The sequence below is a fragment of the Melanostigma gelatinosum genome (genome assembly GCF_949748355.1).
Source record: "Melanostigma gelatinosum genome assembly, chromosome: 10".
NCBI lineage: Eukaryota > Metazoa > Chordata > Actinopteri > Perciformes > Zoarcidae > Melanostigma > Melanostigma gelatinosum.
Window position 1 is genome coordinate 23,824,632 of NC_136643.1, and position 21,750 is coordinate 23,846,381.

General features: G+C 41.4%; 5 protein-coding genes across 6 annotated transcripts; 1 reads left to right on the forward strand and 4 right to left on the reverse strand.

Annotated features, from left to right (window-relative positions):
• Positions 1–7,525: 7,525 nt before the first annotated feature.
• On the reverse strand, positions 7,526–15,676 carry LOC306783387 (gamma-crystallin M2-like; the record flags this gene model as incomplete). 2 transcript variants are annotated; one of them, XM_079277011.1, is made up of 3 exons in its annotated part: positions 15,653–15,676; positions 7,898–8,110; positions 7,526–7,804 (listed from the first exon to the last, which is right to left on the reverse strand). In XM_079277011.1, exons 2-3 carry the CDS (start codon positions 8,090–8,092, stop codon positions 7,526–7,528), a joined length of 474 nt encoding a protein of 157 aa, XP_079133137.1. In that variant the 5' UTR covers positions 8,093–8,110; positions 15,653–15,676. The 2 variants fall into 2 exon arrangements, with proteins under 2 accessions (XP_079133137.1, XP_079133136.1); XM_079277010.1 differs by lacking the exon at positions 15,653–15,676 and having other exon boundaries at positions 7,898–8,140.
• LOC306783384 (gamma-crystallin M3-like) lies at positions 11,233–12,010 on the reverse strand (the record flags this gene model as incomplete). The annotated part of the gene is made up of 3 exons (XM_079277007.1): positions 11,233–11,511; positions 11,616–11,858; positions 11,996–12,010. The coding sequence occupies 3 exons, from the start codon at positions 12,008–12,010 to the stop codon at positions 11,233–11,235; spliced, it is 537 nt and encodes a 178-aa protein (XP_079133133.1).
• Positions 15,049–15,779, reverse strand: LOC306783541 (gamma-crystallin M3-like; the record flags this gene model as incomplete). The annotated part of the gene is made up of 3 exons (XM_079277249.1): positions 15,049–15,330; positions 15,434–15,682; positions 15,771–15,779. 3 exons carry the CDS (start codon positions 15,777–15,779, stop codon positions 15,049–15,051), a joined length of 540 nt encoding a protein of 179 aa, XP_079133375.1.
• A 1,570-nt stretch (positions 15,780–17,349) lies between these two features.
• LOC306783386 (gamma-crystallin M3-like) lies at positions 17,350–17,997 on the reverse strand (the record flags this gene model as incomplete). Its single annotated transcript, XM_079277009.1, has 2 exons — positions 17,748–17,997; positions 17,350–17,625 (listed from the first exon to the last, which is right to left on the reverse strand). Exons 1-2 carry the CDS (start codon positions 17,937–17,939, stop codon positions 17,350–17,352), a joined length of 468 nt encoding a protein of 155 aa, XP_079133135.1. The 5' UTR covers positions 17,940–17,997.
• A 1,701-nt stretch (positions 17,998–19,698) lies between these two features.
• LOC306783542 (gamma-crystallin M2-like) lies at positions 19,699–20,998 on the forward strand (the record flags this gene model as incomplete). The annotated part of the gene is made up of 3 exons (XM_079277250.1): positions 19,699–19,704; positions 19,989–20,231; positions 20,732–20,998. 3 exons carry the CDS (start codon positions 19,699–19,701, stop codon positions 20,996–20,998), a joined length of 516 nt encoding a protein of 171 aa, XP_079133376.1.
• Positions 20,999–21,750: the final 752 nt, after the last annotated feature.

A 21,750-nucleotide genomic window follows, 5' to 3' on the forward strand; every position in this document is an offset into this window, starting at 1 on the left:
GTTAGCTACTCAAATGTAGTTTGTTATTCAAATGTATTTGGTTATTCAAATGTAGTTATTTACTCAATGTCCCTGGAGACCTCCCCCCTACTCAATCCAGGGAGAGGCTTCCTATCTATCTAAACAGAGGCAAACAATCCATGCACACAGATATCATTTCAAGTATTTCTGTTCAGTTCGTTTCAAGATAGAGTGCGTTGAAAGTCACTGCCTTCCATGTCTTGGGGCTGGCAGGATCAGGATACAGCCTGTAGGCTAGAGAACACATACTGAGAAGCCTTGACTGTTCTTTTACACGACAAAATTACATTTCTTAATCTTTACACCTTAAAATCCCTTTATAACCCAATTAAACAAAAATTTAATCTCCAAATACTCATCCGAAACAATCCGTCTATTTCCCAAATTTCCAACATCTCACTGGATGTTTTAGAAGTCCATCTGGGCCTTTATCAGGTCCTTCAGGATCTCCGAGAGGATGGTCAGGAACCGCTTGTGAAGTTCCGCTATGGCACCGCTGGTGGCCTCATCTAGACTGTGGCCATCAGAAGCTCCAATTCGTCCTCATCCTCGTCACATAACTGGTTGCCTGGACTGGTGTCTGGCTCATCGGTGGAGCAATAAACCCCTGTAGAGGTCCACGGATGCAGGGGAACCCCCATCCACAGACAACTCGGAGGCCTATGACGACAGCACACAGAATAATTACGATTGCCAAAAATGTATGTTTTCACTGGCCAAGCATACTTCCCAACCAGTCGGTGAATGGATTCGTGACACCAGAGTTGTCTGCTAGCTCTTGGCTGAGTGCTGTCAGTCCCTCCAGAGCCCTGGTCACCGATCCATCAGGAGCTGTGTTATTTGGAATGAAAGTACAGCACGCAGACCCAAACATCTGGCACACGCCACTTTTCTCTGCTAAATCATATCTAATGCCATTCTGTTCTGCAAGGTCATTAAACTAGTCTTCGCCAGCTGTGCATGCAGTCCTGATATGGCGTCACTGGTGAAGTTTACTAAACGCTGTTGGTTATGGTAAATGTAGTTGATCCAATCGACATTTTTATTAATCATCACCCTCTGAGAGAAAACAGATTCTAAATCTGCTGCTATTTGATTTCTGGCTTGAAAGTCATTAGACACCCCCCTTGGCAGTCTTATGACAGCTTATGTACACTTGGTCATCAAAGGCTCCCTTCGGGCCACCGGCATCTCTTTTGGATCTTCTGTTAGCATGTGGGCGTGGAGAGATGAGTTCTCTATAAGTTGCATCAGTGACAGGCAGGATATAGAATGACAATACAAGTTGCACCAACGCACCTGTCCAATCTTTAGGCAGGATTGGATGTATGGTTCTTCCTCCACACCATCACCATAAATCAGCTCTAGGTGCTGTCTGTCTTAACACACTGTTATATAGATAGTCGCTAGCGTTGTGACTGTTGCTACAATTTGCAATAATTTGCAATACTACTACCCACATTGGGCCCCATAGCTGTATCTGAGACTATACAATCAAATGGACCCTCTGTAACCTTGAACAGAGGTGGGGTATTATATTATACAGGTGGGTAATCTCAGTGTAGCCTCTGACAAGTGTGATGGAGGGGTAACGTGTCATCAGTAAACAGAGTTAAAATACAACTAAATTCAGGACTTATGAGTCTGAATCTTGAAGGAACTGGTGTTGCTAGGGGTTGCTAGGTCCTGAACACACAATACAATCTGTACTACTGACTTGAAGCCGTCTATTGTACCCACCATAAATTCCCATCTGCCATTCCAGTTTCCACCCCTTACCTCATTCTCTGCGTCAGTCGTATGTCGAACCTGGTCTTTTTACAGGCTTAACAATAATCCTAATGAGCCCTTGTGGGGCAGGACTATCAGTAGCCTTTCCCTGTATTACGTAAAGTCCTCAGTCAGTCAATTTAGGTAAGTCTTAAAGGATTACATCTACCCACCCCCTTTGTACACATCACAGGCATAATATGATAACAGCTTCCCATACTTATGTGTGGCAGGCCCACACTCGTCAGTTATGATGCACACGGTTTTGGTCATCCACCCGCAGGCGTGTTCATACCTGGGACAGGAAACTACTTCACAGAAGTCGAACTGGACCGTTGATGTTGTACCTTCTTTGAACATAAGAGTGAGAGTTACATTTTCATAGGTGAGTGTCGTCAGAGAAGCCTCTCTACGTGGTCTGAGATCGGTTTGATTAGCTACTGAGGCTAAATGTCGAATCCTGATGTAGTCATGCATGTGATCTGGTTCCTGTCTGTGGTTAATTCCACATACTAAGAGGTAAACTACTGAACTCAGGAATAAAATAATTACAGACTTCCATAACCCACTGAACCTAGAGTCTCCTACTGGACGCCCTCGCTTAAACTGTGGGGAAAAACGTCATCTTCAGTACTGTCTAACCCCTCTTTTGAGGTGTCTTTGGCTTCAAATTTTCCGGTCTGATGTTCAATCCTGTCTCTGCGAGTGTCTTACTCGTTACCTTCGCTGCTGCACAGTGAGTGAGGTGGTGCCAAGTTGCTCCAGTTTTACCTTTCACCTTTACTGCATGTGAGGTTGCCAATACTACCTCCCATGGACCGGTCCACCTTGGTTCACTTCACCTGCGCTCATGGACTCTTATCCACACCAGACTGCCTGGTGACACGTCAGCCTGCTTCCTTTCGTCAGCTGCTGCTTCTGCGTTTGTCACCTGAGAAAACAACACTCGGCTCATGTTAGTTAGAGCTCCCGTATATTTCTCAATTTCTAGAGTTAGCAAGTCTAGTTGTGGTTTATCATGACGTTATTAAATCTCAAAAATTGTGAGTAGCACCTTTACTGAAAACTATTCTAAATGTGGATCTACAAAAAATGTTTGACACCTTACCATATCCCCCCTTCACCTCGATATCTCTGCTGTAAGGGATCACATGGCAATCATCTATGTATCTTGGCTATACACTGAACCCCCCCATGGTCCTGGTGACAGCATGGGCATCTGTTGATGTCTCACGGGAGGAGGTCCAGATGGACCTGGTCGTAGGTACTGCTGATGTTGTGGTGGGAACGGAGCATGTTGTGGTGCTGCACTGATCTGTCTTCCTCTCCTTTTATGTGGGCAATCTCTCACCCAATGACCCTCTCTCCCACATACGTAGCACTTCCCTCTACCTACAGGTCTTTCATAACCTCCTCTGTAGTTACCTCTCCCTCTGTTAGATGCTCGTGCACGTCCTCTGCCTCTATAATGTGGTGGAGGTTGGTAGTACACCACTGTGTGGGCTGGTACTGCTGGATTTGGTTGGTATGAGGTCGGGGGTGCAGCTGGATATTGGGGCTGTTGTGAGGCCTGAGCCTTGGCTACGGCCATCTGTTTCTTGGCCAGATGTTTTCTACTGATTTCTCTGTCGACCTCTGCTACTTGCAGTTTCAGCAGTCGCAGCTGCATTCTCTTTATATCCTCGTCTTCTTTACTTTCTGCTCGTCTTTCCTCTATCTGCTGTTGCAAATCTTTTCTGATGCGTTCTACTTCTGTTACTTCACATTTTAGTCTTCTTACCAGTTCTCCTACTTCCTTACTCTGCTTCTTTAATGTAAACAGTATGCAGCCTAGGAGTATTCAAATGTGTGTATTAAATGTGCACGCTTGTCATCACATGAATCAAAGTCAACTCACCCTCTGTGCTGTATGGCGTGTGGCCGCTGACTCCAAAACTGGGATCCGCTGCTCCACTTCCCAGATCTGGACCCACTCAACCACGCACCTTGACTAAAACAAACACAGAACTGCCAAAAGTTCAGCAGTAAATGTTAGCATACGTCTGTAGTGTAAGAGAGGTCAACGATCTCTCAAATATGTTGCGCCGTCCGTGTCAAAATTGATTCTTAGGAACTATGTAAAATAGTAAGTGTACCAAAATTAGTCAATACTGGATATGTGAAGGAATCTCGAATCCAAAATTGAAGCTAGAATTCCGAAATCAAACTCAACATCTAAATCAGAATCACAATCACAATCCAGTTCCAAATCAGAATTCGAAAGGTTTAAAATTGGAAGTAAAATGAAATTAAAAAACAATGAATAATTAATCAATTAAATATTAAATTCAACTTTAAAATCAATAACTGTGTTCAAAGATATTCAATCAGAAATACCAATGCAAGTCAAACTGTTGAACTGCACTTACACTCTGGTCTGCACAATAATGAGTCACAATTAAGTTCAAGAATTGAAGAACAACTGAAACCATTAATCTTTGTTAAAATGCTGAATTAAAACCAAAGTCAATGACTAAAGTTATAATGCTTAATTAAAACTAAGGTCAGGATATAAGCTCACAGCTCTTAGACAATGAATCTCTGAAAAATGTACAGATTCTAAACACTTCGCCGAACCGGAAGTTACCCTGAAACCGAACCGGAAGTTGTCCTGTGGTTACGGATATGCTAACCGCTATGCTAACGACAAAACCGGAGCTTCTAATAAAGCATACGCACACACAAGTATCACCAAAATCCCACACTTTAATTCCACTCATACGCCTTCTGTCTCCTCTCTCACTCCAGCCGTTATTTTATTTTATAAGCACTTATTTTACATACAGAGTACCGCAACACCGGAGCTACACGTAGCTAGCGTTAGCTCCTCCAGCGCGGTTTCAGTTCATGCAATGTTATTCATCATTTTAAACGTATTTCCACGCTGCTAAAACACAGACTAGTCACACGTATTATTGGACTTATTGTCCGGTTTTATTATACCTTAAACCTCCGGTTAACAGGTTAATGGCTCATCCAGACCTGAGTTCATCGTTACGTATATGAAACGCGAGTTATTCACTGCCAGCGCCACAACCACTCTGCTCAGTCTGTCTAGTTTCACCAAAAGCCTTTATTCTACGTCTTCCGAATCATCCACATGACCCACTAATTATCCACGGCCAAAGCGAGCAAGAGTGTCTTTCCTGGAGCCTGCGGCCTCAGAAGCTAACTCCCGCTAGCCTAGCTCTCTAAGCAGCTTATGCGACGAGACCCGACACTCGTGGACTAAGCCCACAAAGGATTGCACCCCTAAGCCCCTCAAAGCCACAATATCTCAGTTCGCCTCGCTACATAACTGCTTTTTGAACTAGCTATCTGCAGGCCTAACAATACTTATGTTGGGCCGAAGGAGGCTCCCAGCATGAGCAAAGCAGTTCGCCCGTTCCACAGCTTGTTTGATTCCAATGTGGTGATTTACTTACACAGCGCTGTCTGCCTTTAATTAATTCTTAGGATCCTTATACTCTTGACTAATCCCTTAAGTTCATCATACTTCAGCCAGCAAATCGTACTTACCTCAGTGGAACGTGGCCTCCTCCTGGAACGTACCCACCGGCAACGGAGCGTTAGCCGTTAGCAGCGCTTAGCCAAGCAGAGATTCCCCTAAGATTCCTAGAAACTACCTCACAGATTTCATGAAACGGCTCTGCCTACCGATATTGTGGGCCCGGGATGTTTGCTTGACCAACGCCGCTTTCAGCACACACAGCGAGGCCGGTAAGACTGTCCCTTCGTGGTTGCCAAATTTGTTAAGGTAGTATTTTTACCTCATAACAAAGAGGAGGCCGGAGCCATGTGGCCGGCTTCCTTGTGCCGTCGACACACTGCAATAATAACGCTACCGAAACTGATTTACAATTATAAGGAATTTAATTCCACTGATGTAAGTACATTTACAGTAATACATTGGAGTACATACTCCTAATGACATATTAAATCAATAAAACCCCATTTGCAAAAACCTCGCTCGGCTCCTCCGGTGAAAACACGTCTGTCGTCCGAGGGCCATGGCACAGAGAGAGAGCGAGGGAAAAAGTCTTTTAAATTAAACCTCCCACATCTGTTCGAAACACCTCCTCCTCCGTTTATCCCGATTCCTATTGGCTATCCTCCAGGAGCGTATTCACTTGTCTGGCTCTGAGTTCATCATCACATTCAATGACTTTCAGTTACGTTTTAAACCCTTCTATAATAATCCTTCAAAATGAAAGTTATACTTCTGCAACTTGGCAGAAGTTTCATGCTTCTGCATGTTTATGTTTATGTTTATCTTAATTATGCATGCTCAAAACCCTTATGATTATGACTAACTATGAATTATTAATTATGAATTATTAAACACTTTTATTATATCTACTAACTACAGTTTTTTACTCAAATTTCTTACACTAGCGCTGAACATTCCGTGTAATACACACCCATTATAAAATCTGAAATGGACCCAAAATGTTTCTGAAACTTAATCTGTGACATCATGAAAACTGTGCTAGCTATCAAAATGCCCATTTGGCTCAATAAAGTCCAGCGTTTTGTCAACGTTTTAAACTTCAAATCATTGTTCTACGTTAATATATCGCCAGTCAATAGCCCAAAGTTAAGTGTTATTTTTAGCTCTCTTCACGCCATTTTCGGGAAAACCACTGGGCTAATCTGTCTAGAAAATACATAGCACACTATTTCCGATCAGGCCGCATGTTTTGATGTATTTTTTGCGCAGGTGTTGGCAACGCTGTGTGAGGAGAAGCGCGGCAAACTTTCTGGCGGTTGAAGATTATTATTATTAAGCCCGATGGATTATATACAGTGTGCTTTGGCACAGGCATTTTACTGCCTTTGTGCTACAAAGCCACACTGAATGACTTTATTTATATGGCACCTTTAAAAACAGAGTTTACAATGTGCTTTGACATACAAAGCAGCAAAAGCTGTTGTTGGTAATATCCGCAGTGTTCCTTCAAAATACTGGAGAAACACTCGTGTCCTGAATATTTTAATAATACTAAAGGTGTTGTTATGGCCATCTATTATAATTATTCCAAATGGGAAGCTTGTATTTTCCATCAGTTTAGTACAGCAGATATGAATCTAAATACTTTAATACCCACATGTGCCTCAGCCAACATTCGTACGGAGAAGGAGCCAGTCGAGGTCGGACATCAGAGCTGACGACACAGCGAATCTCAATGCTTCATCATTGCAGAACAAAACACTGCACCATAATCGCGGAATTAGTCGAACATTTAACCTTAATTTGAATGAACTGACTTCAACTGTTAACTGTTTTAGGTCACTTCATGGTAATCTTAGGCTTGTACTTGCTGCTAGCAGTGCCCGAAAACAAATTGTAGGCTCAGTGGTTAGACGTTTTCTGACCAAAGAGGTCGTTTGGAGTCGTAGCTGTTTAAACTGACTACTGATATTTAAAAAAACAATGCATGAATAGAGAAGTAATTTTATGCTAAGAGGCATCAACAACAAACCTTAGCCAACATTAGCTTTCTTAAGTGGCTACCATTAGTTAACTTGTCATCTACAATTTGACAATTTAGATGCCTCACTTGTTTATTTTGATTTCATTGTCAAACCTGTGATTATCTGTAGTGCAGTGTTGTGACAGTTGGGCAATAAGCTTGACAAAAAGAAGTGCAGAAATGATTCATTTAATTTGCATTTGGAAACATTTCGTGAACATTTAGTAGTAGGAATCCATGATGCGCCTCATGCTCATGAACCTCATGCCGCTCATGCCCATGTCCCTGAAGCTCCTGTACTCTCCGGGCCTCATGTACATCTGCTTGCCTCTGTACTGGGGCTGCTCGTACATCAGCCAGTGGCCGTCCATCACGTTGCAGGACTGGCACTCGTTCATGCGGTAACGGTCCATGATGTGGTCACAGTCGTCCATCAGCTCGTGACTCTGACCACCGAAGTTCTCCCTCTCGTAGATCTTCATCCTGAACTGACCTCTGTGCTGTTTTGAAGAAACAAGAGAAAAATATTGATTATTTCAGAGATAAAAAGGTATCACTCAAGGATCAACTTTTAAGGTCTGTTTTAAACCTACCATGGGGATCATACGGCAAGACCTGATGCAGTCCCTCATGCCCATCATGCTCATGTGGTCGGCGTACTCGCCCCTCCTCATGAAGTACTGGCTCCCCATGTAGTTGGGGCGGTCGTAGACCATGAAGCAGCCGCTCTCCACCCTGCAGGAGTGACACCTGTTCAGGTAGGAGGTCATGTCGGAGCAGTCGCTCATGCACTCATAGGAGCGACCCTGGAAGTTCTTCTCCTCGTAGAAGGTGATCTGAAAACATATTAAAGGGTTTTATAGACAAAAGTTATAAATACATAATGACATGATGATCTTAATTTACATATTTGTAGGCAAACTAACATTCATTTAATATTTTTTATTATTATTTAATTCTATTTATTTTCTTACCTTGCCCATGTTGATTTTGGTGGTTTTCCAGGTCTCCCAGAGAACGGCGTTTGAACTGATACTCTGCCTGTCTGAACAAGTTACATTTATACCTGGCCAGAAACAAAGACAGTGTGCCTCTCCATTGTTCAAAGTCCTGACCCAGCAACCTACTATAGATGCCTATAGTTTTCACTTGCTTACCAATATACCAACATGGTCACAACCTCTAAACAGAATTTTCCTTTTGCAAGAACAGAGCATCTTTCTTTCAAAAATGGTTTAGGCGTTTGCAAATGTACAGTTTAAAATGTGTTGCTGGAATTCTATTAATAGGCCAGTCAAAAGACAAAATTACTTCAATTGTGGCTTGATCTCACTTTTTAATTCCCCTAAAACATTAGAAGCCAACAAGTTTACATTTTACATCAGCTGAACATTCAGCAGACAAAACGGGTCCTAAAACTAAATCCTGACCGGATCTTTTTTATCGTCTTCTGAAGTCATGATAGTCGACCCTGAAGGCTGGTAATATAAACTATGATCTAATATCACACGCTGCCCTTCAACTGGTGATGGCAAAGTAAAATGATTTGAGAAAAAAAACAATTTAGAGTGACATGATTGTGGTTATGGGATTATTATCACTGGGTTTATTTGCATAGTGAATAAAGAACTTGAAAAACGAATCCGAAATACCTAAAATTCTCAATATCTTAATACACACATGTGTATTTATTTATTTATTAGAGAATACAATGAATTAAATACGGAACCATTAGATAATACAATTTTTATTGGGAAAGTAATTGACATTTCTGAGGCACCGGCGTTGACACTGACATGTAACCAGTTTAGGCAGACAGCTGAAAACGTGCTGCTACACTCACTCGACATGCTCATTATTCTGCATGCATATCCAATGCACCCTTTTTATTATTATTACGGTGGTCTGTTCAAAGCTGAAATCCTGGAGATCTTCCTATCATTTCATCGGGGCCATTAGGACCATCTCCTGCTGACGCGACTTTTTTTTGTGCCAAGCGGGATTTAAGCACACACACGTGTTTGCTAGAGATTGAGGCTGTAAAGTTGAATGTTGTATTCGCCCATACGCTCGCGTAGAATGGAAGTAAACGGGAGGCGAAAATTCGCCAATTGATAATTCTTTGAACGTTTCTTTCCACAACAGAAAGAAGTAATTGAAATGATAGAACTGAACTCTCAGTGTTGATGTGACCACATGATGGGCAACACTTCACCCCTCCACACCATGAACACATATAAGACAGCGACTTCTGTTCAACTTTCACAAATATTGGACCTCTGACTCATACTAGCACGATTCAAACATAACATTTCCACACATAGAGTTTTTTTGACCAGGCATGACTGATGTACTATAGGTAGGGTCATTTATATGAACAGCTAGCCACAAAAAGCAGCTTCATTTTTGGATTAGTTTTCATCTTGTAGCTCGTGTCTATGATTCATTTTCTGTCTCATTACTTGTTGGCTTCTTTTCAGCTTTTGCTAAGTTGAGCAGAACCATTTCTCAAGTTATTACTGTTCATTTTCAGGGAGTCAAACTACAAACATGTCAGTAAAGGCATAATTTATTGTGTGAGGAGTTGTCGTTTAAAAATACTTTAGCTTCATATACTTCAAAGGTAACAAACTGCTGCCCAGAACAATGAAACTGAACATCAGCTGGCATGCTGCATGGTTGTTTTGATGTATTTTGTTTTTGTTTTTGTTTAATTGAACTATTTGTTCAAATGTATTTCCTCCTGGCCTTTTTGCCAGGTGCATGAATTGCTAGTATTATTTCTTACTTGTTTGGGATTTGTTTTTCTTTGCAACAAAAAAAAACCTTAATAAAATATTTAAGTATAAAAAAAGAAGCTGAACATCAGCTCAACCACAGCCAGTTTTTAATGAACTAACAACACTCAACCATGCATCAGTCAGATTTGTAAACTAAAATAAGTATCAGAGATCTTTGCAACTAACTACTCACAGAAAGCATCATTTAATCAACCCCACCTTCACCCCAGCCTCCACCTCTACACTCTGATTCTAGTTCCTCTAAAGCCCAGGAAATTAGCTTTACTCTCTTCTTAATCTGTCTGGCAAGGATTCACAAAATGATTGTGCGGATTTTGCGGCCGCACAAATAGGACAAAAAGGAACTGCACCCGCAAAGGGTGAAGTGCCCCCCTTGTTGCAGCCGAGGCTGAGTTACTGTATCCTGACCTTTTGGCCCAAGTGTTGCTCAACCTCAAAAAACATCCTGCTATTCCTATAATGCAAGTCAATGGTTTACATGGCTTTTTGTTATGAATGTCTGGTCTGTCTTTGGAGTCCAAACGGCGATAACTCCACAGCAGATAATATATAACTGTATTCCTGCCAATACCGAGTAAACTGACAATGTATTATGACGTTAGTAGATCGCAGCTTCTGCTAAACCATTTTCTCATCAGAAAAAGTTTAAGCGTCAAGAAGAACAAATTTAAAGCAGTTATAGCCAATATAAAGGTTGACATGGGATATGATGTGATCCTATTAACCTGCTCGAACGGACTAAGCACTTGTCTCTACATTTTCTGGAAGACGCTATTCACTGTAGGATTATTTGTCATCTGAATGCAAACATTATCTGTGAGGGAATTTGAAGCAAAACGAAATACATTTGAATTGAATACCATCAAATTGCAAATGTGCAATATTTAATAACAAGACTCGTGAAAGAAATTGTAGAAATATAATCTTTATTTTCCATTGTTATGCAGGTCTTACATGCATGAAAGTTTGCCACATATAGGGATGTGCCTCATGATCATTGACACCCATTGATGCCCATCCCTTCCCGTTGACATCCCCTCTGTTACTGCCCGGTTCTCAAAACAATCAGTGAAACAAGTCTAGATAGCAGAGTAGAAAGATTTTATTTCATGGAATTCAGTGAAAATTTAGTTGCAGGAATCAGTGATGCGCTTCATGCTCATGAACCTCATGCCGCTCATGCCCATGTCCCTGAAGCTCTTGTACTCTCCGGGCCTCATGTACATCTGCTTGCCTCTGTAGTGGGGCTGCTCGTACATCAGCCAGTGGCCGTCCATCACGTTGCAGGACTGGCACTCGTTCATGCGGTAGCGGTCCTGGATGTTGTCGCAGTCCTCCATCAGCTCGTGACTCTGACCACCGAAGTTCTCCCTCTCGTAGATCTTCATCTTGTAGGATCCTCTGTGCTGTAGAGAAAACATTTAAGGGTAAAAAAAAAAAAAGATCAGCAAAAAAACATTCAAAGATATCTGGAGGTTTTACAATCTAGAGAATGAAAACCCTACTGTACCATGGGGATGGTACGGCAAGACCTGATGCAGTCCCTCATGCCCATCATGCTCATGTAGTCGGCGTACTCGCCCCTCCTCATGAAGTACTGGCTCCCCATGTAGTTGGGGCGGTCGTAGACCATGAAGCAGCCGCTCTCCACCCTGCAGGAGTGACACCTGCTCAGGAAGGAGGTCAGCTCAGGGCAATCGCTGCTGGTCTCATACTGGCGACCCTGGAAGTTCCTGTCCTCGTAGAAGATGATCTGAAAGCACACCGATGCTTCATTAGCACCATTTTCAGGGAGCTCCGAGAGGCTTTTTTTTAATGACTCTGCAATAATGAGTGAATAGAGATTGAAGGGATTTTTTTGTAATGGGTGGATCTTTCCTAAATACCTACCTTGCCCATGGTCATGATTAATTTTGGGTTGGTCCTCAGGACTGAGCTGTGGCTGCTGTGTTCTCCTGTCGGTGCTAACCGTTACTTTTATACTTGCTCAATGTGAAAAAAGTATGTCGGGCTTCTATTGTGCAAACCCCTGAGCCAGCAGCATGCCATAGAAGCCTACTGAGCAGCAGGATGCTAAAGGGTTATTATCCACTACTGTGCCACTCTGGTGGAAATGCGTGTACTGTACACGTGCAGTATTGTTGTCTGACATATAAAGAGAAGCTTCCAACTGTATTATGACACCCAGCTCTATATTTCAGTGTACTCAACGTATTTTACTTACCAAATGATTGGAAGTATTTTCTCACAAATACAATTCAATATAAATTGTATTAAATATATCAAATAATAAATGCGAGTTGAATGTTATATAATTATTCGGTTTATGATGATTTGACTTCAACATTCTGAATAAGAGCATATATGGTGACATACAGTGGATATATTTCGTTATATTTAATATGTTATATATTATAAAACGATTATGAAACATTTATACGATGGGTCATTTTGAAAATCATGCCTTTTTGTCATTTAGAACTTTAGAGCTAAATCTAGATATTTTACCAACTTTGAACCAGCTATTGGCAACTTATGTTAGTCTGACACATAGTAGAACAGTGGTTCTCAATCGGGGGTACGTTTGGCCATGGGGGTACGTGAAGGCACTCCTGGGGGTATGTGAGATGTTTTTAAAATATATTTAAAATTAGCATCCATTCAAAAATCCTTGAAAAATAAGTGTAAATTCATAAACTGAATCGTATATTCAGTAGGCTATTCAATTTCATTATCCTAAACAATGCAATCTCCAGTGTTGACAGTTTAATAAATCTGACACTGGTTAGGGGGTACTTGGCTGAAAACATATTTCACAGGGGTACATCACTGAAAAAAGGTTGAGAACCACTGTAGTAGAACATGTGTTTGATGTCAATAGTTGACACTTGCGATCATAAATCAAATATGGACTGGTGGGTTAGGATTATTTGCTGTGGGCTGTTTAGCTGTGGAACAGCAAAGGAAATATGACAATAAGATAAGCCGTTAAGATAAGATAATCCTTTATTAGCCTCACAGTGGGAAGTGTGCAGTGTTACAGCAGCAAATGAGACAACATGATGTCAGTAAAAACAAGATATAATCATTTATTGGTTCCCAGAGAGGTAAATGTGAGTATCGCAGCAACATATAGACAGAAATAAGTACAGATGAATAGAAAAAAGTAAAAAAAATAAAACCGTAATTGAAAGTATATGAAATAAAAAAGACCATATGTACACTCGCAATGCCACAAATTAACATCGTTACCTAACATGACCGTTGCCCTTTCGGCGTGAAGAAAGCAAAAAAAAAAACTTAACTTTGGGCCCATATTGACGAGCCATACTTCAAGGTAGAAACATGATTCAAAGTTTAAAACGTAGACAAAACGCTGCACTTTATTGAGCCAAATGGACATTTTGATGGCTAGCACAGTTTTCATGATGTCACAGATTAAGTTTCAGGAACATTCTGGGTCTGTTTCAGATTTTATAATGGGTGTGTATTACACGGAATGTTCAGCGCTAGAGTGATGACATAACTGTCAGAGTGGAGCGGAGCAGGAAAATATTCTGTGATTTTTCCAAAGAAATTGCTCCAGGTCCCACAATTTTTACTCTTTATTCACCATTTTTGGCCAAAAAGCTTGGAAATGTTGTGTCGGTCGCACGCAGATGTCATTGGAATCCAACAGACTTACACATTTGGCTCAAAGAGCCGCAGAGCGACATGAACGCCAACCAACTGCTCCATTAGACTCCATGTTAAACCTGACCACTCATCTCTCAAAGAAAGCAGACGGTACCAGTTTTGTATATCGCTCTAGAGCTCGCATTTTTAACACCACAAACATAAAAACCACATCACCGCGTTCGGCAGAGTCTTATCTTTCTCATGGTACCCATACTTTGGCACTCAGACTCTTGCTTTTTGTTAAAAGGAGGCAGGAGTTTTGTTCAAAATCACTGTTTACTGTAACGTTTCTTAATCAGTCTGCCTCTAACACCAGGTCCATTACGATTATGTCTCCTCTCGCCCAACCAGTCCCACCCTTTCAAAATAAAAGCCCCTTGGAGTAACTGTATCTTAACATTAAGCTCAGAATTAGCTCAGTTGTTTTTGTATTTTCTTTCTGTTAAAATGTGTACACTGCACTCAGGTCCTGCCTTGTATGAATTTGTGGTTACTTGTAAGTGGGTTGGGTGTAGTTATGTATGATACATTGACAATACATTCCAAAAACCATTCTTTCAGTCATTCATTGATTCATTTCCTGTTGCAATGGCAATTAAACAAGGCAATACAACCATTGTATTCTCTACATCTCTCTCACAGTGAAACACACAGAGCATGTGGTGTACCTTGAAAATACATGCTTAGTTACTACCGGTAATATCGGCGTGTATATATATATATATATATATTGCGACTTCTTCGGGCAGTAGCAGCCACACTGTCAAAATTTCCTGCGGAGTTTTCTAGTTTATACTACAAGTGATCATGTGATTTCAACTCTTTAAGACTAAATAGTGATATGCTGGTCGAACACTACTTGCCGTACTTCTTTTTGTTCTTTAATTTTGAAATAAACCATATTTTGTTATGTATCTATTGCAGTGATTTCAGGAAACGTGTAGAACATCATGCACAGTCAAACAGCTTCCACTTTCATCCTTTGAAATTCATTTTTAATGTCAGGTGCATCATATATGACATAACACATTTCATAGGTAGAAGAAGAAGTCTCTGAAGACCTGGCTGTGGGATACAGTTATTAGAACAGCAGCATTCACTACAGCCCAAACTGTCCTGTGACGTACCAGAACAATTGATGATAATTCATGCAATTTTTTTATCAAATTTTGTGCCCAAATTTCCTCCCTTAACGCAATAATAATAGTAAATCTGTGTTAATACTTAGTTGATTGCAATTTCACGTCTCGAGCCCGTTCTGTTCTTTAACAGGAGTCCATGATACGCCGCATGGATCCGATCCTCATGTCCATGGGACCCGTTCCCATGTCTCTCATGCTCCTGTACTCGCCGGGCCTCAGGTAGAGCATCCTGCCTCTGTACTGGGGCTGCTCGTACATCAGCCAGTGGCCGTCCATCACGTTGGCAGACTGGCAGTCGGACATGCGGAGGCGATCCAGGATGGAGTCGCAGTCGTCCATCACCTCATTCATCTGGCCTCTGAAGTTCTCCCTCTCGTAGATCCTCATCCTGAATGGACCTCTGTGCTGTAAAATGACACATGAGAGAGAGATACAAAAGATCACTTTGTGCTATTTTGGAAAGTTGATTTCCATCTTCAACCTCATTGTTCAACACAGAGCTTCATACCGTGGGGATCATGCGGCTGGAACGGATGCAGTCGCTCATGGTCATTCCCATCAGGCGCTGGTTGTCGGGGTACTCGCCCCTCCTCGCCAGCATCTGGTGGCCCGTGTAGTTTGGACGTTCGTAGACCATGAAGCAGCCGCTCTCCACCCTGCAGGAGTTGCAGCGGCTCAGATAAGAAGTCAGCTCAGCGCAGTCGCTGCTGGTCTCATAGGAGCGACCCTGGAAGTTCTTGTCCTCGTAGAAGATGATCTGAAAGACAAACGGCACATTTTAAAACTATTTTAAATGCTATGTTCAAATATTTGTCAACCCATGTTATGTAAAAATGAACTCTTACTTTGCCCATTTTGGTGTTCGGTCCTATCCCTGATTGCACGGGTACTTTGCTCAGCCAAACGCGGTGTCACTTTTATACCCGTCATGATAGCGAAATGATCTATGGAGCCATTGTTTTGAATATCTTACTCAGCAGCGTAGCATACAGGGGGCTATGATGTTTGTTAAATGAGTCTGTAAATGGATATTATTCTAGACTGTATGCATCTGGTGCAGTGCCAACTGTCGAGTGACAGCAGCACACGTATCTGCTCGGACTCTTTGTGTGTTCTTGGGTCTGTGAGGACAGTAGTGTAAAGTACAAACTTGTGTATTTCAATTTTTTGCTAATTTAGACTTCTGCTCCATTATATTTCAGAGGGAAATGTTGTATTTTTTCCCATAAAGACACATTTTTATTAATGAAACAACAATAAGTGTATACATTTGTTTACGAGCTCCACATCAACCAGATACAACAGTACAATGCTACACATGAACACATCAGTTATCATGATTCAATGATATAATGTATGATTGTTTAACAATCAACTGTTTTATGGTTCTGTATTTTCTCAGCAGCTGTAAAGCACCTTGTAACTCCGGTTTTATAAAAATAAAAGTAATACAATTTCCTCATCATACTTACATACTTTTGCATTTACAATGCAGGACTTTTATTGTGTCTTTACACTGTATGCTTTCTATTATTTAACGGTTATTTTAAATAATACACCAGTAAAATATTAATATTAATTCAGTAATAATATACAAGTGTTAACACATACCCTCTCTGTAGGATGTCACATTTTATCCGACAACATTGAAGATAATATTTTGAAGGAATCAGCAAGTAATATGTTTCCACTATGATTTTTAAATCTATACTTAAAGTATTGGACATGATGCAGTCTGAATGTGTGTGTTGTTTGTTGTAAAGAGTGACGGTCATTACATATTATTGATAAAATGTAATATTATGGGTGACATCATCACAGGCAGAAAGAAAAGAAGAGACTGAAGTACATAAGTACAAGAACTGATGATTAGCTTTTATCAGTAACTAAACTAAAATCTGAGGTCCGATGTTTTTAAGACTCCTGCTCTTCTGTTTGGACGACTAGAGTTAAAATATTACACATTGTGGATTCTATAACGTGACTTTTCAGAATGCTAAATGCATTATGAGCAAATATTGTGTACATAATGAAGAATAATTAACGAAGTAACAACATGGATTTCTAGTAGCGGACATGTGACTTGAGTTTTTTAGTGTATGAAAATACAACATGAAAAGATTTATCATCATCAGGAAGAAGATTTTTGTTGTCAAATAAACGATTTGCTTTGTACAAAACCTCATAAAACAATATGCATCTTTATATTTCCTGTATTTACATATATATGGCATGCTATTTAGCAGGTGTGTAATTTGGAGTATATTTAATACTGTCATAGAATGTGTGACTAAGCTGGATGAATATGATGCGCTAGCTTATGCAGATTTCACCCTCAAACACACACCTTCTATTTCACACAAGACAACACGATGACGTTTGATTCCTCTTTCATTTTATTCAACACATTTATTTTTCTCTGCTTCAACAGGCATCCATTATACGCCTGACGGAGCTGAGCCTCATGCCGCTGAATCCCATGTCCCTGAAGCTCCTGTACTCTCCGGGCCTCATGTACATCATCTTGCCTCTGTACTGGGGCTGCTCGTACATCAGCCAGTGGCCGTCCATCACGTTGCAGGACTGGCACTCGTTCATGCGGTAGCGGTCCTGGATGTTGTCACAGTCCTCCATCAGCTCGTGACTCTGACCCTGGAAGCTCTCCCTCTCGTAGATCTTCATCCTGTAAGAGCCTCTGTGCTGTGGATGAGCACAAAGAGGAAATAAATACCAATAGCAACTTATTTGACTATTTTGAATCAATATAATGTTACTTAGACATTAAAGATTACTAGTTTATCTTTCTCAAAATCCTTCGATACCTGAGGAATCAAACGGCAGGATCGGATGGAGTCACTCATGCCAAAAGTCATGTGGTCGGCGTACTCGCCCCTCCTGAGGAAGTACTGGCTCCCCGTGTAGTTGGTGCGGTCGTAGATCACGAAGCAGCCGCTCTCCACCCTGCAGGACTGGCACTTGCTCAGGTAGGAGGTCATGTCGGAGCAGTCGCTCATGCACTCATAGGAGCGACCCTGGAAGTTCTTCTCCTCGTAGAAGGTGATCTGTGGAAAAGAAAAACAGAACGAACTGATTTGGAATGGGCCTGAATTTGTCTCTTTTGACTTTTCCTTTTACTTCAGTAAGCTTAGATTCTTTCATGTCCTTCTCTATTATCTTTCCCCACTTGTTTACATTCCTCCTGAACTGAAAAGTGCTTGTTTTCTGCTCTACTCCCTACAAACCTTGCCCATGTTTGATGATCTGTGTTCGTGGGAATCTGTCCAACAACCTGTGGCTTTTATACCAGGCGGCTTTTATACTTTATACGCGCCGTAACAGGGTTTTGTCATTCAAATGATCTGGAAGCTGATGAATAAGCAGCTCTGCGATCGCTGTCAATTTCATTTGTGCCATCCTGATCCAGAACAAAGGGAGAGGGAAATGGGTGGAAGACACAAGGCAGGAGTCTGTCTGTCTGAATGGATTTGGCATGCTTCGTTTGAATGTGGCACTCGTTCAGACCGCGGTTGTCTTAAGAATAGGGACGACTCATTTCAAATGGCTATGAGTTTATTTTAAGGTCCCTTAATATTAACTCTTACCTGGATGCCAAGAAAAGTAATTTTTTCATCTCAGTGATATCTGTGTTTGTTTATTTTAATACCAGTGGGGCATGAAAACCATAGTGATTGAATACATCTAGCTCTACTGGGCTACAAATGATGTATTTAGAAAGACTCAGTACATAGAACAGCTTACAAAGGTTGGTATGAGTAAATTACTTTAAATCACTTTTATCACATTTTGACTTGTTAAAGCAGGAAAACCACAGGTGTGACGAATAAACGTGAACGATGGTTCTATTCTGATCAGGTGTCCCAGTAAGCCGTGACAGTGTGACGGTGAGCCGACATGCATTGTACCTAAATGCAATTCAATGTTTTCTTTTCATTACTAACCAAAAACTGCTTACAAACTGCTTATTTAGATATTTCTTCAGATCATAATATCCAGCTAATCCTGTGAAGCCTTAAGTTATTTCTTTTTTTTAAATGGCGCCATTACTGTATAATGCAACAACAAAAGGCTTAATGAGGTCATGGTTCATTAAACCACAACATCCCAGGTTCAAATCAGGACTTCTTCTCTTACTCTGCATCCTGTTGTCTTCTGCTGCGGCAGTAAAAACAAATAAAACATCGGCTTCATTCAGCTCTTAAATAAAACCTTCTCACTGCAGACGTTTGGACATTTCCAACACAGGTGTCATTTATCATATCAATACATGGCTGCAATCCGCCGAACGAGGTCATCGTTAATGTTGTTAGTTACACCTGAGCTTTCGCTGCTGCGAGTTAACCCTTGAGCAGACGACACTGCAGCTTCAGGTGGGATTAAACTCGTGTCCTTTAAAAAAAGTCACTGTTGGGGTGGAGCAAGGTGTTGGGTTTAATGAAATCTGTTTTAAGAATCTAGAATTCCGCATGCAATGCTTAACTGACAATCAACTACTTATTTAACCAACTGGTCACAAGACGCTTAAGTGTGTAATCATGGAATAAGAAGGTAAGACGGTTTCACGGTTTATTACCGGCAACCGTCGTCCAAGAATGAAAGACTGCATTCACCATCATGATGATATAATCTCATCCTGCAAGAAGGCAAAATGACAACAATCTACCAAATAATTTCCCATCCCATAAAAAAAAGTCTTCTGATGTTGACCAAATAACAATGAACGCAACGGAAACGATACACACCGGCATCATTAGGATGGCTGTTGGCCTTAATCAGTACTTTGATATGAGGCCATCACATGTGGACAAAGGGAAATCAAACTTGACCAAACCGTTTTGCTGATATGCAAATCAAGCTCATTTAGATCACAATAGTTCCCCCTCGTCTGCACATTCTGCATTTCGGGCAGTAATTGCACGTAAGCTGATTTCTGTCAAGTTTGTTGTCATTTAAATGGCAGCCAGGCACAACAATATGCCGTTGTTGTATTTCTTACAATGCTGGGATGATAGTTTACCAGGATCGGTCCGTTTCCTTCCATCCAGATTGCATTCTTTGAGGATAAGAAGTTCGAAGGCCGACGCCATGAGTGCAGCACCGACTGTCCCGACCTGCGCTCCTACTTCGGCCGTTGCAACTCCATTAAGGTGGAGAGTGGCTGCTGGGTGCTGTACGAGCGTCCCAACTACACTGGCAACCAGTACATCCTGAGCCCCGGGGAGTACCGTGATCCCCAACAGTGGATGGGATTCAATGACAGCATCAAGTCATGTCGCTCGATCAAAAATGTAAGCTCAACAAGTAGATAACAAACAGGTCACAGCTTTGAAAGTCATCATTTAGTAGCGATTGTCCTATTCAGGTGATCATATTGTTTATGCATCAGTTGTATTGAGCAGGGATACATTTACCACATACAGCAGTAGATTGAGTAAAACACAAGTCGAAATGGGTAGTAGTTTACGTAAAACCAAGGACACAACTTGATTTGACAACATTTGTGGGTTAATGTTTTGCAGGAGAGTGCCCAGCTGCAGTCAAATACCACAGGGTGCACCAACCAAGCAGTAATCAGTCAAAGGCCAACAGAGAAAAAGGAGAGATAAAAGGCTCATGATTTGGCAGCAGGGTGCTTTCCACTTCAATTATTTGAGGAAACTAGGAAAACAGCCAAGAAACCTGTTTGTAGGTGTGAGCCAAGTGAAAGAGGACACAGAGATAGTTCAAATGATTGAGATACCAAACACTAACGTGATTTCCCCAACTCTACTTCACTGACTCTTTCAAGGTATATGGAAAGTCCTGGAAGATCAGGTTCTACGAAAAGAAGGATTTCGCAGGTCAGTGCGCTGAGGATTGCGCGTCGGTTTACGAGGCCTTCAAGTTCCAGGAAGTCCACTCCTCTGTGGTCACGGATGGCGCGTGGGTCCTCTACGAGCAGCCCAACTACCACGGACACCAGTACTTCCTGGAACGTGGCGAGTACCACAACTACACAGACTGGGGCGCCACCTCCCCTGCTGTGGGATCCTTCCGCAGGATCACAGAGTTCTAGAACAGCGGTGACCATGCCCCTAAGAGAGTTTTGTGATTGCTAAAGACACCAAAGTTCGAGAGTCCTTCAGAGAAATCTAGCTCCAGAACATTGAGTTCTAGGACCCTCACAAGATTCCAAAGCCCCAAACCAAAATCCCAAATACTTCCAGAGTTATTTCCAGAACCCTCATGAAATTTAGAGTTCCAGAAGATTCGAGAACTCTTCAGTCTCCCACCTGCATCTCCCATTTGAACATCTGTGCTCCTCCCCAGAACCCTGAGTGTTGCACTCAAATTAATAAAAGTATTTATTACCCAAAACGGTGACGTCTGTGTTCTTTCGTGTTACGTTACATGACACCTGAACAGCCTTGAGTGTCGTATTCTCGTGTCCACCAGTATTGTTCAACACAGTCTACATCCCAAGACAGATTGGTGTGAGATCATAACATCGGCAGGGACACGTGTTGTGCAATATGAATATTTTGCAAAAACTTTACAAAACATTAGACGTTGATAGTTAAAGACATTTTCACATCAACATGTTGCCTGTGAGCCACAAACAGTTCTGCACAGATCCTGATTCAGAGAGTACTTCACAAGGTCATAATTCAGGTCAAAAATATGGTTTAAGTTATTATTCATCCACAACAGAAACGTGTATTATGTCTTATATCTGTATTAGTTAAACACATTGTTGCAAATTTAACATATAATATAATAAAAATGACCTTTACTCAATAATCTGATAATTGTTTACTTGCTCATTAT